Genomic DNA, 20,313 nt, shown 5'->3' with positions numbered 1-20,313 from the left:
AAAGAGAGAGGAGAAGGGGGAGGAGTAGATGCTCCCAGGTTGACTAGTCCACTCCCCTAGTTACATATTTTTATGGTATTGAGGGGTATCTTACATGTGACTGCCCTCTCTGCTTCTGCGATATTTTTTTAGTGCCATCACTGAGTTCTGTTCACAATCAGTAAAGATACATGATTGTCATAAATAAAAAGAAACAATATTTCAGTATGAAAATAGATGAATTGATTTTAAATCTATTAATATGTTGGAATAAACTACTTATCCTTGAAATTTAATTATTTTTTTCATTAATTGTGGTGGCCACTGCCACCATCCTGTGGGGAACTTGTTCTACTGCAAGTTTTTATTATGAGACTATCCCATGTCTTTCTCTAAAATCCCTATAACTTACTTCGTTCCTTAATGTCCAACAAAATAGTATAGGGAGTTTTAGAGATATGCATGATTACTGAGAATGTTTCGAGCATCATATAAATTAGTGTTTTACACTTTTGGTGAATAAATATAAAGATTTTCATACAAATAATGTTTAATGTATTCAAGTGAGTGAGTAATTCAAAATTCATGTTTTTGGTCCCTTGAACTTTGATTTAATGAGGTTTCTTGTACTTTTCATCCTCTTCACAATATTCACTATTTTCTATTGAATTCCTACTACTAGCTTTTATCACTGTAGGTAAGTTTATCATTATCAGTTAAAATGTTATAGCAGTATATCCTATTAAATATATAAATGTTGATTTTTCTCAAACCAAAAGTGTGTAATGAACATATAAGTTCCTGGTTTAACATTATATGATTCTGTTCTATTAGACTTGTTAGTAACAACGGTTTATTATCTGCAACAGACGAAACTGCGAAGGAAATAGAATCTTTGAAGGAGTCACATGACCCAGATGAGATTGAATCAGGCAGTGAGGATGGTGACGAAGACTCTTTGGATGACATTAACATTGATGAGTGTGAGTACTTATAAATGCTTGTTTTCTTGAATGTTAGCAATACTTTTATGTTCAAACATTTGCTATGCATATCTAAATGCATATACAATTACAAATCTACGTTGCAGTGTATCTGCAAACACTAAAATTTCCTTTCTTTAGATTGCAGTACTGTCTGGAGAATAGATTTTAGGTGTTTTTATGCTAGAAAGTAAATATTACATGTATGTGAATTTTGCTTTTTGCATTTATTTATGGTTCAGAAGCTTCCAAATATGGAAATCAATAGTTGATGCTGTACCTTCTATCTCCTTAACCAATGTTTAACTCAAGTTTAGTTATTTGATAAACTAGTGTGATTTGTAAGGGAAGAAAAGTTGGAGGAATTCATATAAACCTGGAAAGAAACCTAATTATATTGCAATCATTTTGGTTTCATATATGGATTAGTAGGGACCGTGTAGGCACGTATCCATAAGGGGGGTTGGGGGGCTCGAGCCCCCCCGAAAGTTTTAGGTTTACACTAGATAAAGTGAGGTTTTTGTGTTTTGTGGCGTGAAATAAAATAATGTGACAATCATTTAAGGAGAGAAATAATTATCGAGGCAAGACGGAGAATGTTCCGTAACCCTGTTATTGATCATATCACGTATCCAAGATGGGGCACAGGGGGCTCGACCCTCTCCCCAGGAAATTTTTCAGTTTACGTTAGATAAAATTAGGTTTTTGGCTTCTTGAATAATATGAAAATAATGTAAGGAGAGAAATAATTATCGAGACAAAACTGAGCATGTTTTATTTTCCTGTTATTGTTAATAGCACGCATCCAAGGTGGGGATGAGGTGGCTTGAGCCCCCCCCACCCCCTCAGGAAATTTTTTAATTCTCACTACATAAAATTAGATTTTTGGCATCTTGAATAATGTGAAGATAATAGATTTATAAATCTGAGAGAAATAATTATCAAGAGAAGACGGAGAGTGTTCTATAACCTTATTATTGTCAATAGCACATATCCAAGGTGGGAATCAGGAGGCTCGTGCCCCCTTCAGGAATTTTTTCTGTTTACACTAGATAAAATTAGGATTTTGGCTTCTTGAATAATGTGATGATAATTTGGGAGAAATAATTATTGAGACAAGACGGAGAATGTTCTATAACCCTGTTATTGTTAATAGCACGTATCCAAGGTGAGGTTGAGGTGGCTCGAGCCCCTGCCCCCTCAGGAATTTTTTTTAATTTTACACTAGATAAAATTAGGTTTTTGGCTTTTTGAATAATGTGACGATGATTTAAGGAGATAAACAATTATCGAGGCAAAACGGAGAATATTATATAACCCTGTTGTTGATAACATTGCACGTAAACTTTTCTTGCTCTTTCGGTGTTCTGTTGTCGCAGCGCACTTGAGCAGTATGTAGAGACTTGTCAGCATTTGGAAGCTGCACAACAAATGTAGCACCACATGTAGGGCGATTCGTTGTAATTTCTAATGTCTGGAAGGCGGCAGAGGGTATGTTCTTGAATGAGAGAAGGAGTCAACTACTGGCAATATAACGAATCGTTTTATCTGTGGGAGGATATAAATATGCAGATTCAATTTTTCGTTTGATCTGTACAAAGAATTGGTTAATGAGATTTCAGAGGTTAGTGTGACAATTCATACAGTCGATTAGTGATCATTCAGCATCCTCTGGTTGCCTTATAAGATATAGAGATTCGAAAATGAAGACATTGACAACAGCTGAACTTCCGGGGCCTCAGTGTAATGCTAGTTCGGGTCGAGGGCTGAAGAGATCAAGCCCCCCCCCTCTCTCTCTCTCTGAAGTGAATATTTCAGCAGTACCGGATATTGGAGTGGTTTATTAAAACAGAAATAAGCTGCACGGATCAACTGAAAAACAAAGTTTTGAGTGATGATTTAGTTATGCCAGAACTTAATTTCGTATATATGCAGTCCGAGAATTTCATGGTATAAAAAAATACTTTTGTTTAAGCCTACTGGGTTCGAAACACATTCAAACACTTAACTACCATAAAGAGACAGCCGAAAATTTTATGAATGTCGAGAAGTGAAAGCAAGAAGGTGTTGCATACGTAGACATTTTAGGCGGAAATTGCAGGCTCTACCAGAACCCGATTCAGGGCTCTACCAACTGAGCCACCTAGCCATTCTTGATTTCAACCTATTTTTCGTTAAAATGTCTACATAGTACATGTCCTGTGTATATCAAATCGTAAGGTGTTGCCTGTATAGTGAACAAGCACAGAAAATATAGGAGAGAGAAGAAAACTGAGGAGCATTCCCACCGGTTGAGGAGAATTTTTTTCCTCTGTCGTCAACAAAAGCTACTACTTCGAGGTGACAATGACAGTGGCCTAATAAGGGAGACTTCACACCGTGTCGCCTGAAGATTAGGTTTGTGCAGCCTTTTGTGTCTCTACGGTGTAAAACGTTGCTGTTGATTGGCCCATTCCAATCGACATGCATCGCGTGTCCCTTCGGTCTGAAACCTTCCTAAGTCTTGAAAATCCAAGTCACAAGGATGGAAAATTAGGGCCTTGTTAATGTTAGGTGTGAAGGCAGGCTGACGACAGCACCCTAAAGGATCATATCCAATCCTGCAGGAAGAATGCATCTTACTTCAATCTCCAATACAGAATGATAAAAACTTCTGGTGAGTTGATTTTAAAAAATGTGTCCGAGATAAAGAGAGGCGTGCCCAGGATTCTCGGAAGGAAGAGGGATTACGTATACTATTTTTGGTGGTCAGTCCTCATTTTGCCATTTTTTTTAAAAAAAGGAATACTGGGTCAAATGGGGTTATGACCTCACCAACTTTCCCTTGGGCTCGTCACTGGAGATAAATGAGTAAGCGTTTGATCATACTGGGAGACGAAACATTAGATGTGTTGGGAACGGAAGGGTTTTCACTGTGCATTAATTGTTTCGTGATCCACCTGTATTCGAGAAGACTTCCTTTGTTTCGAGCCGATATATGACAAGACAGCGGAAGCTGTGACAGGTATTTTTGAACACTTGTGAGTGCTAAGCCCTGAATCTGAACAATTTGGTGGGTTTCGGCTTTTATAAGAGCTGCAAACATGGGAGGACATGACACGTTAGTGGTGTTCAGGCTCGAATCAGCGAGAAATATTCGAGAGCTGGAGACAAGCGTAGAGATTTTAAATTAAATTCGCAGCCCACAATTTGAATCTTGCGTTGTCGAGTGGATTGTCCATCCCGTGTATGTGTAACAGCTTCGTAAAAACACTCAAAGACACCATAGATGTTTTTATGCCTGATGAGAAGAAATGGACAAACACATATACTGAGATGGTTCCGGTACACAATGTTAATGCATGGAAACAGAAGAGTCGAGTGGTAAAAAATGTCCCGATTAAAATGACAGCCTTACAGTGGCGACGATTTAAGGACCTCCGCAACCCCCCCCCCCCCCCCCCGTTTTGGAACCCAATTGCTACCACTGGTCTTGAACATACAATTGTGAGGTTCTCACTATACCCCTTAAAAAAATGGTGTTGAGGCCCCCCCCCCCCCCCCCCGAAAGGAATTCCTGGATACGTGCCTGGGACCGTGATATTTTGCAAATGTGATAACACAGAAAAATGTTAATTGCTGCAAGAAAGTGTTTATGTATGTGCAGTGACATGTTCTACACACATTTTACATGTATTCGAAATTGCAAAATAATGTGAATTTGGCATAAAATGCAAATTGTTGCTGTTTTCACGAATTTCAACACATTTTGCGTAACAATGAAAAATACCGTGAAAATCCAACAATCGTGTGTTTTTAGGCTTAAAAAGTAAAATATACAATACTTACACTTGTATAACATGCATATTTTACAAAATTTTATCCCCCCCTACAAAAAACTATGGTGCATGTTATAAATGGAATAATTCAGACAGCTACATGAACCACGAGTAAATAGATTTTTTGCATGATTTTTTACCTTCTGTCAGAACATTTTGCATCACTGAGCAAAGTTGTATTTTTCTGGCAGGAGATTGAGTGTGCACCTACCTTAACATGGTAGCTGTAACATGGTATTTGTTGAGCCAGAATCATTTCAACACTGAACAAACAAACAAAAAAGGCACCAAGCAACAAAAATATACATAGAAAGAACACACCATAAGTATCTTAGTATCTATTTCTACAAACACACACACACACACACATATAACAAATTACAAATATGAAAATGCATATACATAATCGGTAACACCTCATTACATGGGAAGATGCATAATAAAAGTAATGTTGTATGCAACAAATATGACATGCCTTGTGATAATTTTCTCCTTCAGACCTGCTGGAATGTGACAGTGAAGAGGAGGGTCCTGCGAACAGTACACAGAGACCACGTAGGAGGCCAATCAGTAAGTTCACAATACGCAAGAATGCCAAAGGAGAAACACCTTTACATGAAGCATGCATTAAGGGAAATATTTCTTCAGTAAAGAGACTTCTGGAGAGGGTTAGTATTAATGCGCTAACATTTTACAGGATTCCCACTGACCTAGAAAACTTGAAAAAGTCACAAATCGACCTGTGGCTAAAAAAAAGTCATGGAAAACTTAGGGAATATAAAATATAGTTGTATTTAAAGTGGATATGGATTTTTGATGTAAACTCTAATATGATGCACAAAATGTTCATAAGTAAAAGGAAAAACTGGATACATTGCTTTTGGTTTTCCAGTAATAATAATAATAAAAACTGTAAACAGTTCATGCAGTTTTAATCTTTGCAACTGTCCATGTAGCACATTCACGTGTACCAATAACTTTTGTTTCATTGTAATCTTGGCTCCTGTTAAATACTATATGAAAGATATTCTTTCTTCTGATGTCGATCGCCGCCAGCCCTTTCGTGACAGATCAGATGCACTCCTGTTTCCTTCAACTTTTCGTACCAGAACTTTATATTTTTGACCAGGTGGTGTCCTTCAGTACTTGGTGTGAAAGTTCTTTTGATCAGTTTTTGGTAAATGTTTCTCATGATAGCACACACTGCGATTTTTGTGCACATTTTTAATTTCTTGGACACAGTTCCTGTTTCGCTAATACCATATCAATGGGACCTTAACCCAAAGAAACTTGGTGAGTTTTCCCACACTTTGCCATAAAATGCACTCATCTATGTACTTTGAAAACTTCAGAAGGTATAAAGGCTTGTAATCAGGAAGGGACCTGTCGAAACATTGAATAAATCTGAGAATTTCAGCTGCGAAAGAGATTACATCTCATTGTACCTAGGTATTATGTATCCTTAGCTCTTGAAGAAGGTGTGTAGAGCATGTCAAAATGTTGAGCAAATTATAGAAGTTATCAATGAAGAAACTAAAGTTCTTAATTGTAAGAACTGTCATGTGTTTTAATCTACATAAGGATAGACCTTAAAAGTTACTTAAAAATGACTGGAAGAGTTTTGATATTGTACTGAGGCCTAGTGATATTATGAAGTAGGAAATTTTTCAGTTCCGACATGCTCACCAATAATTTATTTTAACTTATTCCTATATAAATAGTTACTCCCTCTGTCCCATAATTATTGTCCGGTACACCTTTGTTTGTTGTCTCATAATAATTGCCCGATATTCAAACTGTGACATTGGTGTATACAGAAGAAGAACATGAAACAAGGGAATGAGTCATACAACTTTACTACTCAAGGATCAGTACAAATTGTGCTTTCCATCTGCCTCTTCGTCCGTCATTCCTGTACTACCATTTTGGCAAACCGGACTATAATTATGGGACAGAGGGAGTATTAAATTAAAATTTGGTGCTTCCTTCAGCATGACAAAAATATATATGAGAGCACATTTCTCCCAAGTGTTGCAAATAGTATACCCAGAGATTTTCAACTGTATAAAAGAATAGTGTGAAGTGCATTATATTTGAAAGCATTACAGAAAGAAAATAATTTAAGCATTCTTGTTTTAAAATAACAGAATTTTCATTCATGTAGAGGCTAATTATAAAATATTTAATCTACGTTTTCCAGCATTTTTACCAAGAAACTGATATATCTTTTCCCATTATCAGCTGGTTCTGACAGCGTGTACTGATTTTATGGTCGGTCACATTCAGTTTCAAATTATGTCATCCTACCTCTGAAGGGCAAACACAATACAAATGAGACACTAAAATAAGTATTGTTTTATGCTTGAAGTGTTTCTTTATTATTTTTTCAACTCAATTGAAGTTGTATCTTAAAAAAAATGAAAATGAATTTTTTTTAAAAAAAAATAACTTGTCACATGTATGACATATTTTTGTTCAACTTGAAATGCATTAAATTGTTTTATACTTCTTCATTAATTGAATATTTACTAATAACAGGGTCACCCCGTAAATATACGTGACAATTGTGGTTGGATGCCCCTGCACGAAGCCTGCAACCATGATCATAAAGATGTTGTAGAGTTACTGCTGGACAAAGGAGCCTCCATAAACGACAGGGGAGGGACTCTCTGCGGAGGGGTGACTCCCTTGCATGATGCTGCTGCAAACGGAAACCTTGAGATTGTTGAACTACTTCTGGACAGAGGAGCAGCAACTGCTGTATTCACAGACAAGGTAAGAAAGAAAACAGGGTGTTTGCTGTATTTTTGGAGGTGACAGGAAGTTTATTTTAGGTTCGTTTTGTGACCAGGTTAGGTAGTCAGGACCAGAGTGGTTAAAGTTCCTACTGACCTGATTGGTATTTTATATATGATATTTTTGTATTAATGTCACTTTTCTGCCACTTTGGCTTAATCATCATGTTGAGGATGAGTCATGATATGAAATTGATTGATTTGTTGTTTTAAGTCCACTTTATGCACAGTAAGGCTAATCGGGACTGGACCCCCAGTTTAAAGTGGGATCTGAACCACTTGTGCCTCCACCGATGATATAAAATTGATGAACGGACACTCACAAATAGGGTGTCTACCAGTCATGAAAGTCACGAAAAAGTAAATAAATCAACAAGTATGTCAAGAAGTCAATAAAAAGTCAAGAAATTACACTTGTGGTCAAGAATTTTTACTATCGCAATGACTAATTGATTGATTTAGTTTATTTTACTTCACTTCACTTGTCTGCCTCTTTGGCTAATCGCAAAGATGAGGATAAATGGTGGTAAGATAAGATGGATGAAGGGACAATCACAAATTTTTAGAGATGCCAACACGAGTTCCACGTAATGTTATACGGCTGTGAGTCCAGACACCAGAGAGCCTAGTCTGCCAAATGCAGTACAGGATGCATTAATAGATAAAGCAAGTCTAATTCTCTTGTTAAATGCAGCGTCAGTTTTCATCTGAACTGGCCCTTTGGCAGGGGTTTTACATTAAATAAATATTTATATTCTTAATTGCTAATTTCAAACTTCATCTAAGTTGGGATCGTATAAATAAAGGTTAAGAAAAGTGACAGAAGGTCAAGAAAAAATCAATAAAAAGTCAACAATTTTGGATTTGTTATTTTGGTAGGCCACACTGACAAAGAACACCCATGTGCAGGCTGGAATTCGATCCTGGGATCCCTGGCATTGTAGCTTGCTCTTCTAAACCCCCTGCCATGGAGGTCAACTCCAAATGACCTGGAAAACCAGAAATTGATTGAATTTGTTTTCACAAAATGAAGGAAGGTTGCATTAACGGCATAGGGCACAGTTTCACAGATGCACATTTATTTCAGTTCCGTTACAAGATGTTTGAATATTGAAAGAAAGCCCATGATGTATTCAAGCATATGTATTTCTTCTCATATGACAGCTATGAAAAATAACATCAACAAATGTGACTTCTGTGTATTTCTTAAGGAGAGTGAAATCTTTCCCTCTTTAACTTGATATTTTGATCATTACTGTGTGGCTTTTACGCACACAGCTACAAAAAGGGAAATATATATGTAAAAGTGTATTTCGGTGTACATGCTCTGGCCTAGGTTGTTTTTTGCCCAATAACCAGGGAAGTCAATGGTTGGGTTCTCTCAACGGCTTCCCTGTTTGAAAGGTAACAATAGGGCTTTGCCCCGGTGTTTTGGGGGTGGGTTGTTTGTTGGAGGTATAAATACCGGTTCAGACTTGTTACTTTCTCTCTTATGCTCTCAGATTTTCAGGCTCTCAGATCACAGAAAGTGGCCGTCCCTCAATGGATTGACAGTTTTTTGGATGCTGCAATACACACAGAACATAAGCGCCGTAGCTATGCGTAGGGACCTATGCATAATAATCTGCGGGGGCGAGTTAGCGCTATGGTAAATAGTGCGCTCGTAGTTCTAATAAGTTGTATTGCACTTAATACGAGGACGGCGTAGGGACCTCTGCATGATAAACTGCGGGGGCGGGTTAGCCAATGGTAAATAGTGCGAGTCTTGATAATGCAATTCTGTGTTATTGGGCAAAAGGCAACCGGGAGCAGTTGATATTAGATCTGTAATGGAAAGATGTATATACGGCGAAGGGTAGAAGTGTAAATAAATGTTGTACATAAAGAGATAATTGCATGAGACGTCATTTCTTGTCAACACCATCCAAAGCCACGCTTTGGCATTTCTGGTCTATTATTTTCTTTAACCTTCACTTTTTCATCTCAAAAATTGATCTTTTTAGGGGGAAACTCCATTGGACTGCTTATTGGATTGGTATGACAGAGTAGAGAAGCCACTGGATTCTCCTACAGAGGATTTTTACCGTATCTTAGAAGCTAGGCTAAAAAAGGCTTTGGAAAAAGGTAATTTTGGTTTAAATGTTCACTCAATCATTTTATAAAAATTGATTGATTTGATTGATTGAGTTGGTGTTTTAAGTCCACTTTATGCACAGTAAGGCTAATTGTGGGCTGGACCTACAGTTTAAAGTGGGATCCGAACCACTATGTGCCTCCACCTGGTATCGAACCCGGGACCCCTTGATTACAAGGCGATGATGCCTCCACTGCACCATTGCACCACCATTTTAGTAAAAAAAAAAAAAAATATGTGTATGATTTTACATATATGTATATATGTAGTTCAAAACTGATAACATTTTATTTTTATCACATCTGGTATAAAAATGCCAGCCATGTTTCCATAATGGTGCACAGTGAATTTCATGTTTGCAATCTTTCTCTGGTGTAGGAAATTTCGACACCTTGAACAAGAATAATTCTAATCCGTACATTTTGGAGTATATTTCATTTTGTAATAATTTCTGCAATCTCTTCCCTACTTGATATAATTTTATTTATAAAATAGTTATTATATTTGTTATGTAAACCACTTGCAAGTATTTTTTATATTGTTCTTATTGTGAAAAAGAGGTTATGCAAACATTCAAGAACGAGTTACAAGATAGAAAAACTATTAATGGAAGTTCTTTTTATACACATAATTATACAGTACAAAAATGTTCATGATCATTTAGTCAAACACAGAGATATGTTCTGATAAGTGCAAAACACACATCATTGGCAGCAGCACTGGAGATTACAGAGATGACATTATTTTTATTAGACTAATAATGTGGAACAAAGTTATGCATACTTAATTTTAAAATCCTGTATATGGACATATGGTGAGAAGAATGTTTCAAAAATATTTTCCTGATCTTTTAGGGTATTTTTTAATACTGTCACACTTGTTAATAAGTTTTTTATGCATTTTTTATTTGTCTTCCCTTCTTTTTGTGTATAAAGGTGGCCACCAAACAGATTCTGGTAGAGAAAGACAGAGGAAGTCTGACGATGCACAAAGTTCTAGTTCTAGAAGAAGGAACAGGAGTGACAATGCTTTGCACAAATCATTACGAAGAACGGTTGCAGAAGATACTTACAAAAGAAGAAGGCATTCAGATTCCAGAAGTTCATCTGATGAGAGCAGGGAAAGTGACGGTGATGGAGGAATAGGTGACAACTCTAGTGATGGTGAATCGGCAGCTAGAGGCCTTGACGACAGTGCTCCTCTCATAGATGATCCTGATGATGATGAATTGGAAGTCTCACAGTTAAGAAGGAGTGTTCCGATATCATTCGCTGCAAGAAGAAACGAGGTTGCCAATGTGAGCTTACAAGCAACCAGTAAGAAATCCCATCAGATCGACGATGCCACCTCTGCCAAGAATGAGTACATTAGAACCATGACAAGCCTGAGAACGAAACAACCCATTGACATACACACAGTAAGTTGAATTCTCTCTCTACAAAAATAATGAGCTCTCCTAATGACATTTTGTGTTGTGTATTAACTTCTTATCATAATATGAACAAAATATTGATAACTAGTTTAAAGTTTTGAATATTTTGATAAGAATGTGTTGTAGTTTCAGAGTGTGATATTGGAGGTTGGATCTTAGAAATCTAGTTTTCAATTTGTGTTCACACAAATGGAGATAATTAAAATGGTAGGTAACAAAATAAAATAAAATACTTGTTTCTCCATGGAGTGTTAACAGAGGAACTCGGATATTGTTTTTTTTTTTTTACTTTATTATCTCTCTCGAATCCTTTTTCATGTGGGAAGAAAACAAATACGTATCTGCATGTAGCATTTTCCTTTGCCTTCAGCATAGTATGGGGAGCATTAAACTTATCCTATGAAAGTCCCTTACAAAACCTTGCAATAATTTCCTTTCGAAACCTCTCCCTCCTGTCGCATGCAAAACCTATCAGGTGAAGGTTGAAGGTTACTTGGTGAGTGAAACTACTAGAAGGCCAAGTAGAGGGGAAAACACCAGCGCACCTGCCCAGGTCGTGAGAGATCTTCAATGCTTACCCATCCTTCTCGAAACCCAGCATGCCATTTGAGCACCGTACTATGTTTCAAACCTGCATCCTCATACCCTGCTTTCATTCGACAGAAGATTTTGTTTGGCATAACACCTTATTTTTACATGAATTGGATCATAGCATGTTGTGCCTGTTTGAATGTATCCATTACACACCACTGTAGCACAAGATTCTGCTCAGCCAACGCTTCACACAGACTGACAACGCTCTGTGTGGTTACCACAGTGCTGCCACCATCCAACCACCCCATCAAATATTTGTAATGTTGCTAGCTCTATCTATGAATAACCCTTATACAACTAAAAGTGGGGAAAATACATGCATTCCCATCATCAATTATTATTTCTGCAAGAGAATATCTCGGTGGCATTGTTAAGTCAAAACTTCTCATAAATTTTGCATCTTATGTTTTCTATTACATTCACAGGGACCTGCAATGTCCAAGAGGAAGGAGACCCCAGCATTACTTGAAGAAGATTATGTTGTTGATGATTGGCTGATTGATGATCTGGGAGTGAATAAGCCATCAAAGAGGAGGAGAATTATAGAACCCTCTTGTTCAAAGTATGTACTACAGTATCTCTGATTAGTAGGAACCTTGGTTTTTTCATTTTTTTATCCAATTTTACATCTTATCTTATGCAGCAAACATTTTGCTTTCAATGATAAGTGCACAATTTTAGTAACAAAAAATTATAGCTTTGAAATTCATTACAGAGTAACTTTATGCAACTTTCAATTTTTGTGTTGCACCTTTATCAGCATTTGTTTGTCTCGGATTCACGTGAATACAGGGTGTCCAGCTTAAAAGTATAATTTAAAAAAATATAACTTGGAATGGAGTAAGTATAACTGTTCTGAAGCAAGTTATGAAATATAAACATAAATGTCATAAAATCAGGTTTTATCCCTAGATCAGTCAACAGTTAAACCAACTTCTCAAGATGTTTCCAATGTATCTAGGCTGCACTGAATATTTTTGATCTTACCGCAAAATATATTTAAAGTACTGGTACATCATTCAGGGGAAAAGTTTAACTTGCCATTCAATACAATAAATTTCATTACAGTCTGATGAGGTCAATGAGAAACAGTGTGTTGAACAGTGGGGGATTTCATAGATATGAAATGTGATTAAGATATATAATTGCACACATATATAAACTTTTCCTTGCAACAATGTTTGAATGTTTTTTGGTATTATCAAATTTGTAAAATATCCAAGTTACTACTGTTTATTTGAAATTCAGAAATCGTGGATGATTACAAGGTGACAATGTTACGGAGTTAATGTTTTGTCTTTTATTTGTTTGTAGGCTTTGCACAAGAAATATGTTTATGTGTAGAACCTTGATTTTACCACAAAATCTGATTACTGCAATATTTACTAATAAGAATTAGCAGAAAACAAATGACCTTATTTGAGCAGGTGTTTTTGGGTCACATTAAATGCATTTACAAATCTGATATAAAATTGCAAATGTTCCATGAAAAATTGAATGGGTCATTCACTCTTTAATTCAAGGATGTAATCAGTTGACTGCAACAGGTTTTTTCTTAGATTTGATTTGATTTTTATTATTTAGCATAGTTTTTCTGCCACTTTTGGCTAATCGCAAATATGAGGATGAGTGATGATATGATGAAATTGATGAATGGACACTCACAACAAAGAGCACCTGCGGGCCGTGCCGGGCCACTTGCTGCCAAGTCTCGTAGTGAATGTCATGGAATACTCTGTAGATGCCAGAAAATTTTATTTCAAATTACAGGCTATTTATAGAAATAACAGTTCAGTATAATTATTGGCAATTTTACTTATGAACCAATACACTGATATATCTATTTGATCCTTACAGATTAATTTGCCCTATATGTGTGGTATAATTTTCATTTTTGTATATTTGTTATGTCCATTTCAGACAGGATACCTCTAGTGTGTTATCCTTCTCAGTACAAAAGCCTAGGCCAAGAATTCAAGGTGTTGAACAAGATTCAGTTGAGAGTTCTCGAAGATCAAGGGAAGATATGAATTATGCTACTCCAGAGATAACTGTAGAATCAATAAGAGATAGTGAAGAAGAAGAAGAAACAAACAGGGAAGGTATTCAACATATGGAAACAAGAAGGGAAGATGTTAGAAGGATGGAAACAGAATATGAACGTTATGTAAGTGGACATATACACAGTGCGGCAATTTGAAATCGAGACTGATTTTTCTTTGCTTGGTAGGTGGCGCCACTGTGCAAGCATTCTGTGGTGCGAACAAGTAACGGGTATCTCACGAACAATCGACGCAGAGCTCGTTGACCTTGAGCGACATTGCCGCTTGTGGCATTGTTGAATGTGGGCACGTGTCGTGAAAGTACGTCGTGATTTCAACATGAAACAAAGAGCAAACATCAAGTTTTGTGCGCTCTTGGGTAAAACTGCTGCAGAAACGTTTCACATGTTGTAGCAAGTCTATAGGGACAATTGTTTATCCTGTACGCGTGTATTTGAATGTCTCAGGTGTTTCAGTGAAGGACGGGAGCCAATTGAACACGACGAGCATCCAGGTGTAGCAGGGACGGTGAGAACACCAAAATTGGTTGAGAAAGTGAGGACAATCATTACTGAAGACTGAAATTTGAGACAGACTGTTACTGCTGCATTTTATCTTGAGGTACTGAAACGTTTGATGCAAGGAATAACACGTGTGAAGCCCAAGTATCGGGATGATGGCAGCTGGTGTCTGCTTCATGACAGTGCCCCAAGTCACAAGACTGTGATTGCGAAGAACTTTTTGACCCTAAATCGACTCTGTGTTGTCACACCCTACTAACTCACTGGATCTGGCTCCTTGTGATTATTTTTTATTTCCTAAACCAAAATCTGCACTACTTTAGAAAAGGTTCCTACTTTTAGGTTGAATAGTGTTGGTCGAGCGCTTGTTATACCCTCTCAGGTAATAAAAATTATAATAACTACTGCTGTAAATGTGATTTACCAACAATCAAGAAGGCTACGACATTGATTTTAAACAGCTTTACACAAAACTAATTCCAGCAATCCTTCCATGCACTGGTAAGCATTGCGCTACGATGTGTGGATACAGGAGGGTCCTACTTTGAATGATCCCTGGTAACTAACTTTCTATGAAGACTTGTTTATTTTTTACAGCACCAGTCTCGATTTCAAATTGCCACACTGTGTATATTTCAATCTGCTAGACATTCCAGACACACCATGATGAGCAAATGTGTCTTTATTTATTTATCTTGCTAATTTCTTGTCTTTCTTGAATCAGCAGTGAAATATGTTCTGCTCTTTGAACCAGCATTTGGTTCAAAATTTTCAGTTATTGGAAGTTTCAACTTTTCTCAGACCTAGTTGAATATTTTTGTGCATTTTACATACTACATGAGATGCCTCAACCCCAGAAAAAAATACCAGCAGGTACCAGTGATTAAGTTCAAAGCATTTGCATTAGCACATTCAACTTAATACATTGGTACTAGTTGAAATTCTGTATTACTGATTTCCATTTTCCTGCATTTTTTTTGTGTGATATGAATTGTACATATTAACAGAAATTTAAATTATAAATAACGTAAATGCTCATTTGCAGGAAATTTCTCGCACCATAAAAGTGCGAGTTCAAGACAAACTCTTACTTGTTCCAGTTCCGACTTCTCTCAGTGAGCAACAGAATATAGGATGGCTGGCAAAGGCTGCAGCACAACGTTATTACAGGTAACAAATCTTTTCAAATAGTTTTATGTATTTACTAACGTACACAGTATAGCATTCACTGAATCATACCTAGAGGTGAAAAATGTATATTATGGGTTGTCTGTGCTTCCCTAGCTAAATGAACAAACTAATGGTAATGTTTTATACAAGCGATATTGAAAGACAAGGATTTGCACCAGAGTTCCAAAGGTGAGCTTAAGGTGAATTGATGGCTATATTTATTGACCATTGTTGACCATATTGAATGTCCCACAATAGATGTCTCATTTGGCATCTTTGTTGTCAAGAAGTCCCTCAGATGCATAGACTTTGATAGTAAATGTAACCTTTTAATCCACATGATACATTATTCTTTGTCCATATTTTAATTTGGAAGAAATTGAACTATTAATTTTAAGGATAAACATGAAAGTTAATGCTATTTTAGCCAGTTTCATGCCATTATGGCTTTCAGAAGTGAAGAAAATGGCATGTTAAATCCCATTTAATGAATTATAGAAATGTTATGCTCTATTTTGAAAAATGACTACTACAAACTCAGAAATGTTTTATCCATCTATTTTTAGTTTCATTTGTGTCTTTTGTCTAATAATGTAGCATCGAAGGTCTCTGCCCAACATTGTGCTTGCTGACAAGAGATGGAGCTTTGTTATCAGATGAGGATCCTGTCACATTGATCAACAGCTACGATGAAGTTAAAGCTTCTGTAACCTCCTGGAACCTACCTTCATTAAACCAACGATATATTGATGCATGTCGGAGCATTAATGCAGGTAAGATTACAGTATTTATTAATTTATTTGCTAAAATAGGTTAGGTAAGTTTAAAGTTAAGTGCCAGTTTTCTTCTAGTAATTAAAAATTATAATGGATTAAGAAAAAGGTAACAAAAATTAACAATGATGTAGTTCAGTTTTTGTGCAAACAGAATTTATTTATATGTAAGAATGTAATATACAGGGTAAGTCAAAATGATGGACCGGATTACAGAAATTTATTCTGTGAAATCTAATAAACATATGTAATTGTGAGACATGCGCTTCGAAAGGTTAACTTTCAAAGTTTAGTTTCCACGCAGTGTTTCCACTTTCTACCGCTAGGAGTCAGCATCCAGCAGCGGGCAGGAAAATGGCATTGACTGGAAAACAGAGATCTTTCTGTGTGCTTGATTATCATGTGAACAAATCTGTGATTAGTGTGCAACGGCATTTCCGTACCAAATATCGGAGAGAACCATCTACGGGGAAGGCCATTCGTAAGTGGTATGAACATTTCAGAGATTCGGGCTTCATCTGTAAACGAAAATCGACTGGCCGTACGTCGACTGGGGAAGAGACAGTGGAACGAGTGCGCACATGTTTCGTACGGAGTCCACAGGAGTCCACCTACCGGGCAGCGAGAGAACTTCAACTTCCACAGAAAACTGTCTGGCTGGTTCTGCGGAAACGTTTACAAATGAAACCCTACCGCTTGCAACTAGTTCAAGCCTTAAAAAAGACTGATTATGCTTTACGCGCATCCTTCTGTGCTGTTTTCCTCGCATTAATGAAAACAGATGGGTTCTTTGAGAGGTTAATTTACAGTGATGAAGCAGCTTTTCACCTTTCAGGAAAAGTGAATAGACACAACGTAAGGATTTGGGGAACTGCTAACACCCATGAATTTGTGGACCACGAACGCGATTCTCCCAAAGTGTATGCCTTTTGTGCCATTTTCCATGAAAAGATTTATGGGCACTTTTTTTTCCATGAACGTACTGTGACAGGACTTGTTTTCCTTGATATGCTGCAACTGTGGCTCCTTCCACAGCTTGCAGAGGATAGCGCAGATTTCATTCTCCAATTGGATGGTGCTCCTGCGCATTACAATGGCAGCGTTCGGGACCATCTCAATGGGGCATTGGAACAACGTTGGATAGGCCGTGCATCTCCGGAGGATCGACCTCTCCTTCATTGGCCACCTCGTTCCCTCGACTTGATCCATGTGAATTCTTCATGTGGGGTTTTGTCAAGGATCATGTTTACGTACCACCACTTCCAACAACACTGGATGACCTGCATGCCCGCATCACAGCAGCCATTGCTGATATTGACCGCAATATGCTACACAAGGTTTGGCAGGAGATAGACTATCGGCTTGATGTGTGCCATGTTACGCGAGGTGCTCACATAGAACAGTTGTGATTTGTTTGAAAAAAACTTTGACAGTTTACCTTTCTTAGCACATGTCTCACAATAACATTTGTTTATTATATTTCACAGAATAAATGTCTGAAATCGGGTCCATCATTTTGACTTACCCTGTATTTATGGTGCAGTTTGTTTTTCTTCCACTGAATGTTGTTTTACCTGCGTGGAATTGTCAGCGACAGCGAAATATCAGGTGAAGCCAGGGCTGGCTCGGTAGCTCAGTTGGTAGAGAAATGGTATGCCAGAGACCTGGGTTCAAGTTCTGGTTGAGCATAAATTTTTTGCTAAAATTTGTACCAACGATTAGGTATATGACGAAGCTGAAAATTTACCGATGCCGATGTACTCACCGATAATTTTTGGGTCCGATACCGATGCCGATATTTAACCAATTCCAACACATAAGATTATTCAACAGAAATCAGATGTTATTTTCAGCGTGACAAAAATAAATTTGCTATGTACATTTCTATCATATGTATATACATTAGGGATGGGACCGATTAATCGGTACTCTATCGGTATCGGCTGATATAGGCATATCGGTTTATTGGTAAAATTACCAATTATTTTACCGATCTGATATATCGATAAATATCTGATAATTTAGTAAAAAATTCTGCCATTTTGTTGTAATTTTTATGGATAATCTCGATGCCCTAATTTCTAAAAAAGTAAATGTCTAAATCTGCTATTTCTTTTTCACTGCAGTCACCTCAAAACACACATTTATTAAGAAGGTCAATGAACCGTTCAGGTTCTTCAAGGACCATTTCTAATTTTATATCGGATCGGTAGAATATCAGTTATCGGTATCAGTAAATTTTATATCGTTATTATTATTAAAATGAATTCCTGTTCTTAATGTAAATTTAATGCTGGCAGGTCCAACTTCAAAAACACGAGTTTTTGAAGCACTTCTGGAAGTAATTTACTTCTTCTCTTATTGCAAATCTGTCCAGCAACACTGAATACTGATGCAGCAAGTATGCCCAACTATTTTCTCACCACTTGCTTCAAGTTTGGATAGTCACTTTTGAATTTTCAATGCAACAGCGGATCCTGGTCACGTGGAATAGTTGGTTCAGCAATGTTCTGTTTTATTTCTGATTTTGAGGTAGATTGTTCCTCTGAATGAGAGTTTGCAATAATTTTATTACAAAAGCTCTACAAATGAAGAAAAATCATAACCTAATTTTCAATAAATCTTACAAAATTAAAATACAAAACTTATTAGAAGGTAAACTCTAGTATTATCTGTACCGGCTTAAATATCGAATTTTTGCTGATGCCTATACCAATATGTCAATTTCTGCCAATTTTCATACATCTGTAATCAGCTTTGGCACATCCCTACCAAAGATGTTGGACTGGGTTCAGGTGGACACAGTCCTTTCAGAAGTACTCTTCATTGAGTTGAATCACTTGGCCCAATGAGCCTGACAGTCTTGGAATACATGCTGCAACCCATCTTTTGACATAATCTTTATGACAGCTTCAGAGAAGTGAAAACGTTTACTGTCCCAATTTCAGGCAGGGGACAAAAAAATGTCGCACGGATTGAGCTGAGAGCTGTATGGAGACTGGGGCACACATTCAATATTTTTCTTTACCAAATATTGGAAACAACATTGACAACATGTGCTCTGGTGTATGCAACCTCAGCACCCACCTTTGCACAGACAGCTCTTATGTGCAAATGCTCATGAAGAATGGTGAAGGAACTGCCATGAGAGATACGTAACATGTCTGCCAGATTGTTATCTGGTGATCTTCACAAATGCAGTTACCTGGTGATCTTCACAAATGATGACAACAGCTGTATTGATCATTACCTCATTCACGGATGTACCTGGACCATCCTTTTTTTGCTGTCAATACACAGCCTTTCTTAACACATTCGGGTCTGGCCTCATAATACAGCATTTTTACCTCTGGTCTGCAGTTTTTGGTTGTTTTAAAAAAATCATAGAAAAAATATTTTTAATTTTTTTTATTTACCACACATTTCTTAAATCTATAAAACTTCCTCTTTTCAACGAACAAAAATTTGTTAAATTTTCTTTTCATTTTCAGACATTTTTGAATATTTTTTTCAGCAATGTTTTGTGAAAAAAAAATTACAACATTGTAACAAATGTTAATATAGAGATATTTTAAGTTCGTAATATGGAAATTTCAATAATTAACTACATAAACTATCAATACAGAGTTTCTTATCCACATGCCTTTTGCAACAATTGGCAATCTTTCATGGTGGATTTATTCAGACAAACACAAATTTTTAAAAAAATAATGCTTCTTCTGTATTAACTCCATCTTAAACAAAACTGCACCCTGGAGGCAAAAATCATCCACTACTTGGTGAGCCATCTGCTGTTGCCAGAAGCATGCAGGGACTTGAACTTCAAATTTTCCATGGTGGTTCGTCCACATACATTGTACTTGTGAATTATATCTTTACTCACACTAACTATAATAGTGATTAATGGATTTTTTCTCATTCTTGTTGAGTAGCACTTGTAGAAGAACAGGACCAGTGTAGTTCACCCAGAGTGGTGAGTCACAGGAAGCCTCAAGACATGCCCAAAACAATGACTACTTGACCAAAAGGGGCAGTTTTACAACTTGTAGTATATTTACCCATTTAAACAGTT

The 20,313-nt window shown here is 36.9% G+C and overlaps 1 protein-coding gene across 3 annotated transcripts in view; it reads left to right on the top strand.

The window, feature by feature from the left end:
- The window catches only part of LOC145988678 (tonsoku-like protein), a 72,002-nt gene that overhangs the window by 29,659 nt on the left and 22,030 nt on the right, over positions 1–20,313 (top strand). For all 3 annotated transcript variants that reach the window (XM_083123751.1, XM_083123749.1, XM_083123750.1), the window contains exons 12-20: positions 849–962; positions 5,279–5,448; positions 7,319–7,555; positions 9,579–9,699; positions 10,645–11,126; positions 12,161–12,297; positions 13,656–13,902; positions 15,344–15,468; positions 16,066–16,241. In XM_083123751.1, coding sequence (XP_082979877.1) covers positions 849–962; positions 5,279–5,448; positions 7,319–7,555; positions 9,579–9,699; positions 10,645–11,126; positions 12,161–12,297; positions 13,656–13,902; positions 15,344–15,468; positions 16,066–16,241 — 1,809 coding nt within the window. The remainder of the gene's footprint in view (positions 1–848; positions 963–5,278; positions 5,449–7,318; positions 7,556–9,578; positions 9,700–10,644; positions 11,127–12,160; positions 12,298–13,655; positions 13,903–15,343; positions 15,469–16,065; positions 16,242–20,313) is intronic.

This window comes from Lepisma saccharinum, chromosome 6 (assembly GCF_977018435.1).
Source record: "Lepisma saccharinum chromosome 6, izLepSacc3.1, whole genome shotgun sequence".
NCBI lineage: Eukaryota > Metazoa > Arthropoda > Insecta > Zygentoma > Lepismatidae > Lepisma > Lepisma saccharinum.
Note: the sequence above shows the minus strand (reverse complement) of the source record. Positions and strands in the feature narration are given on the sequence as shown.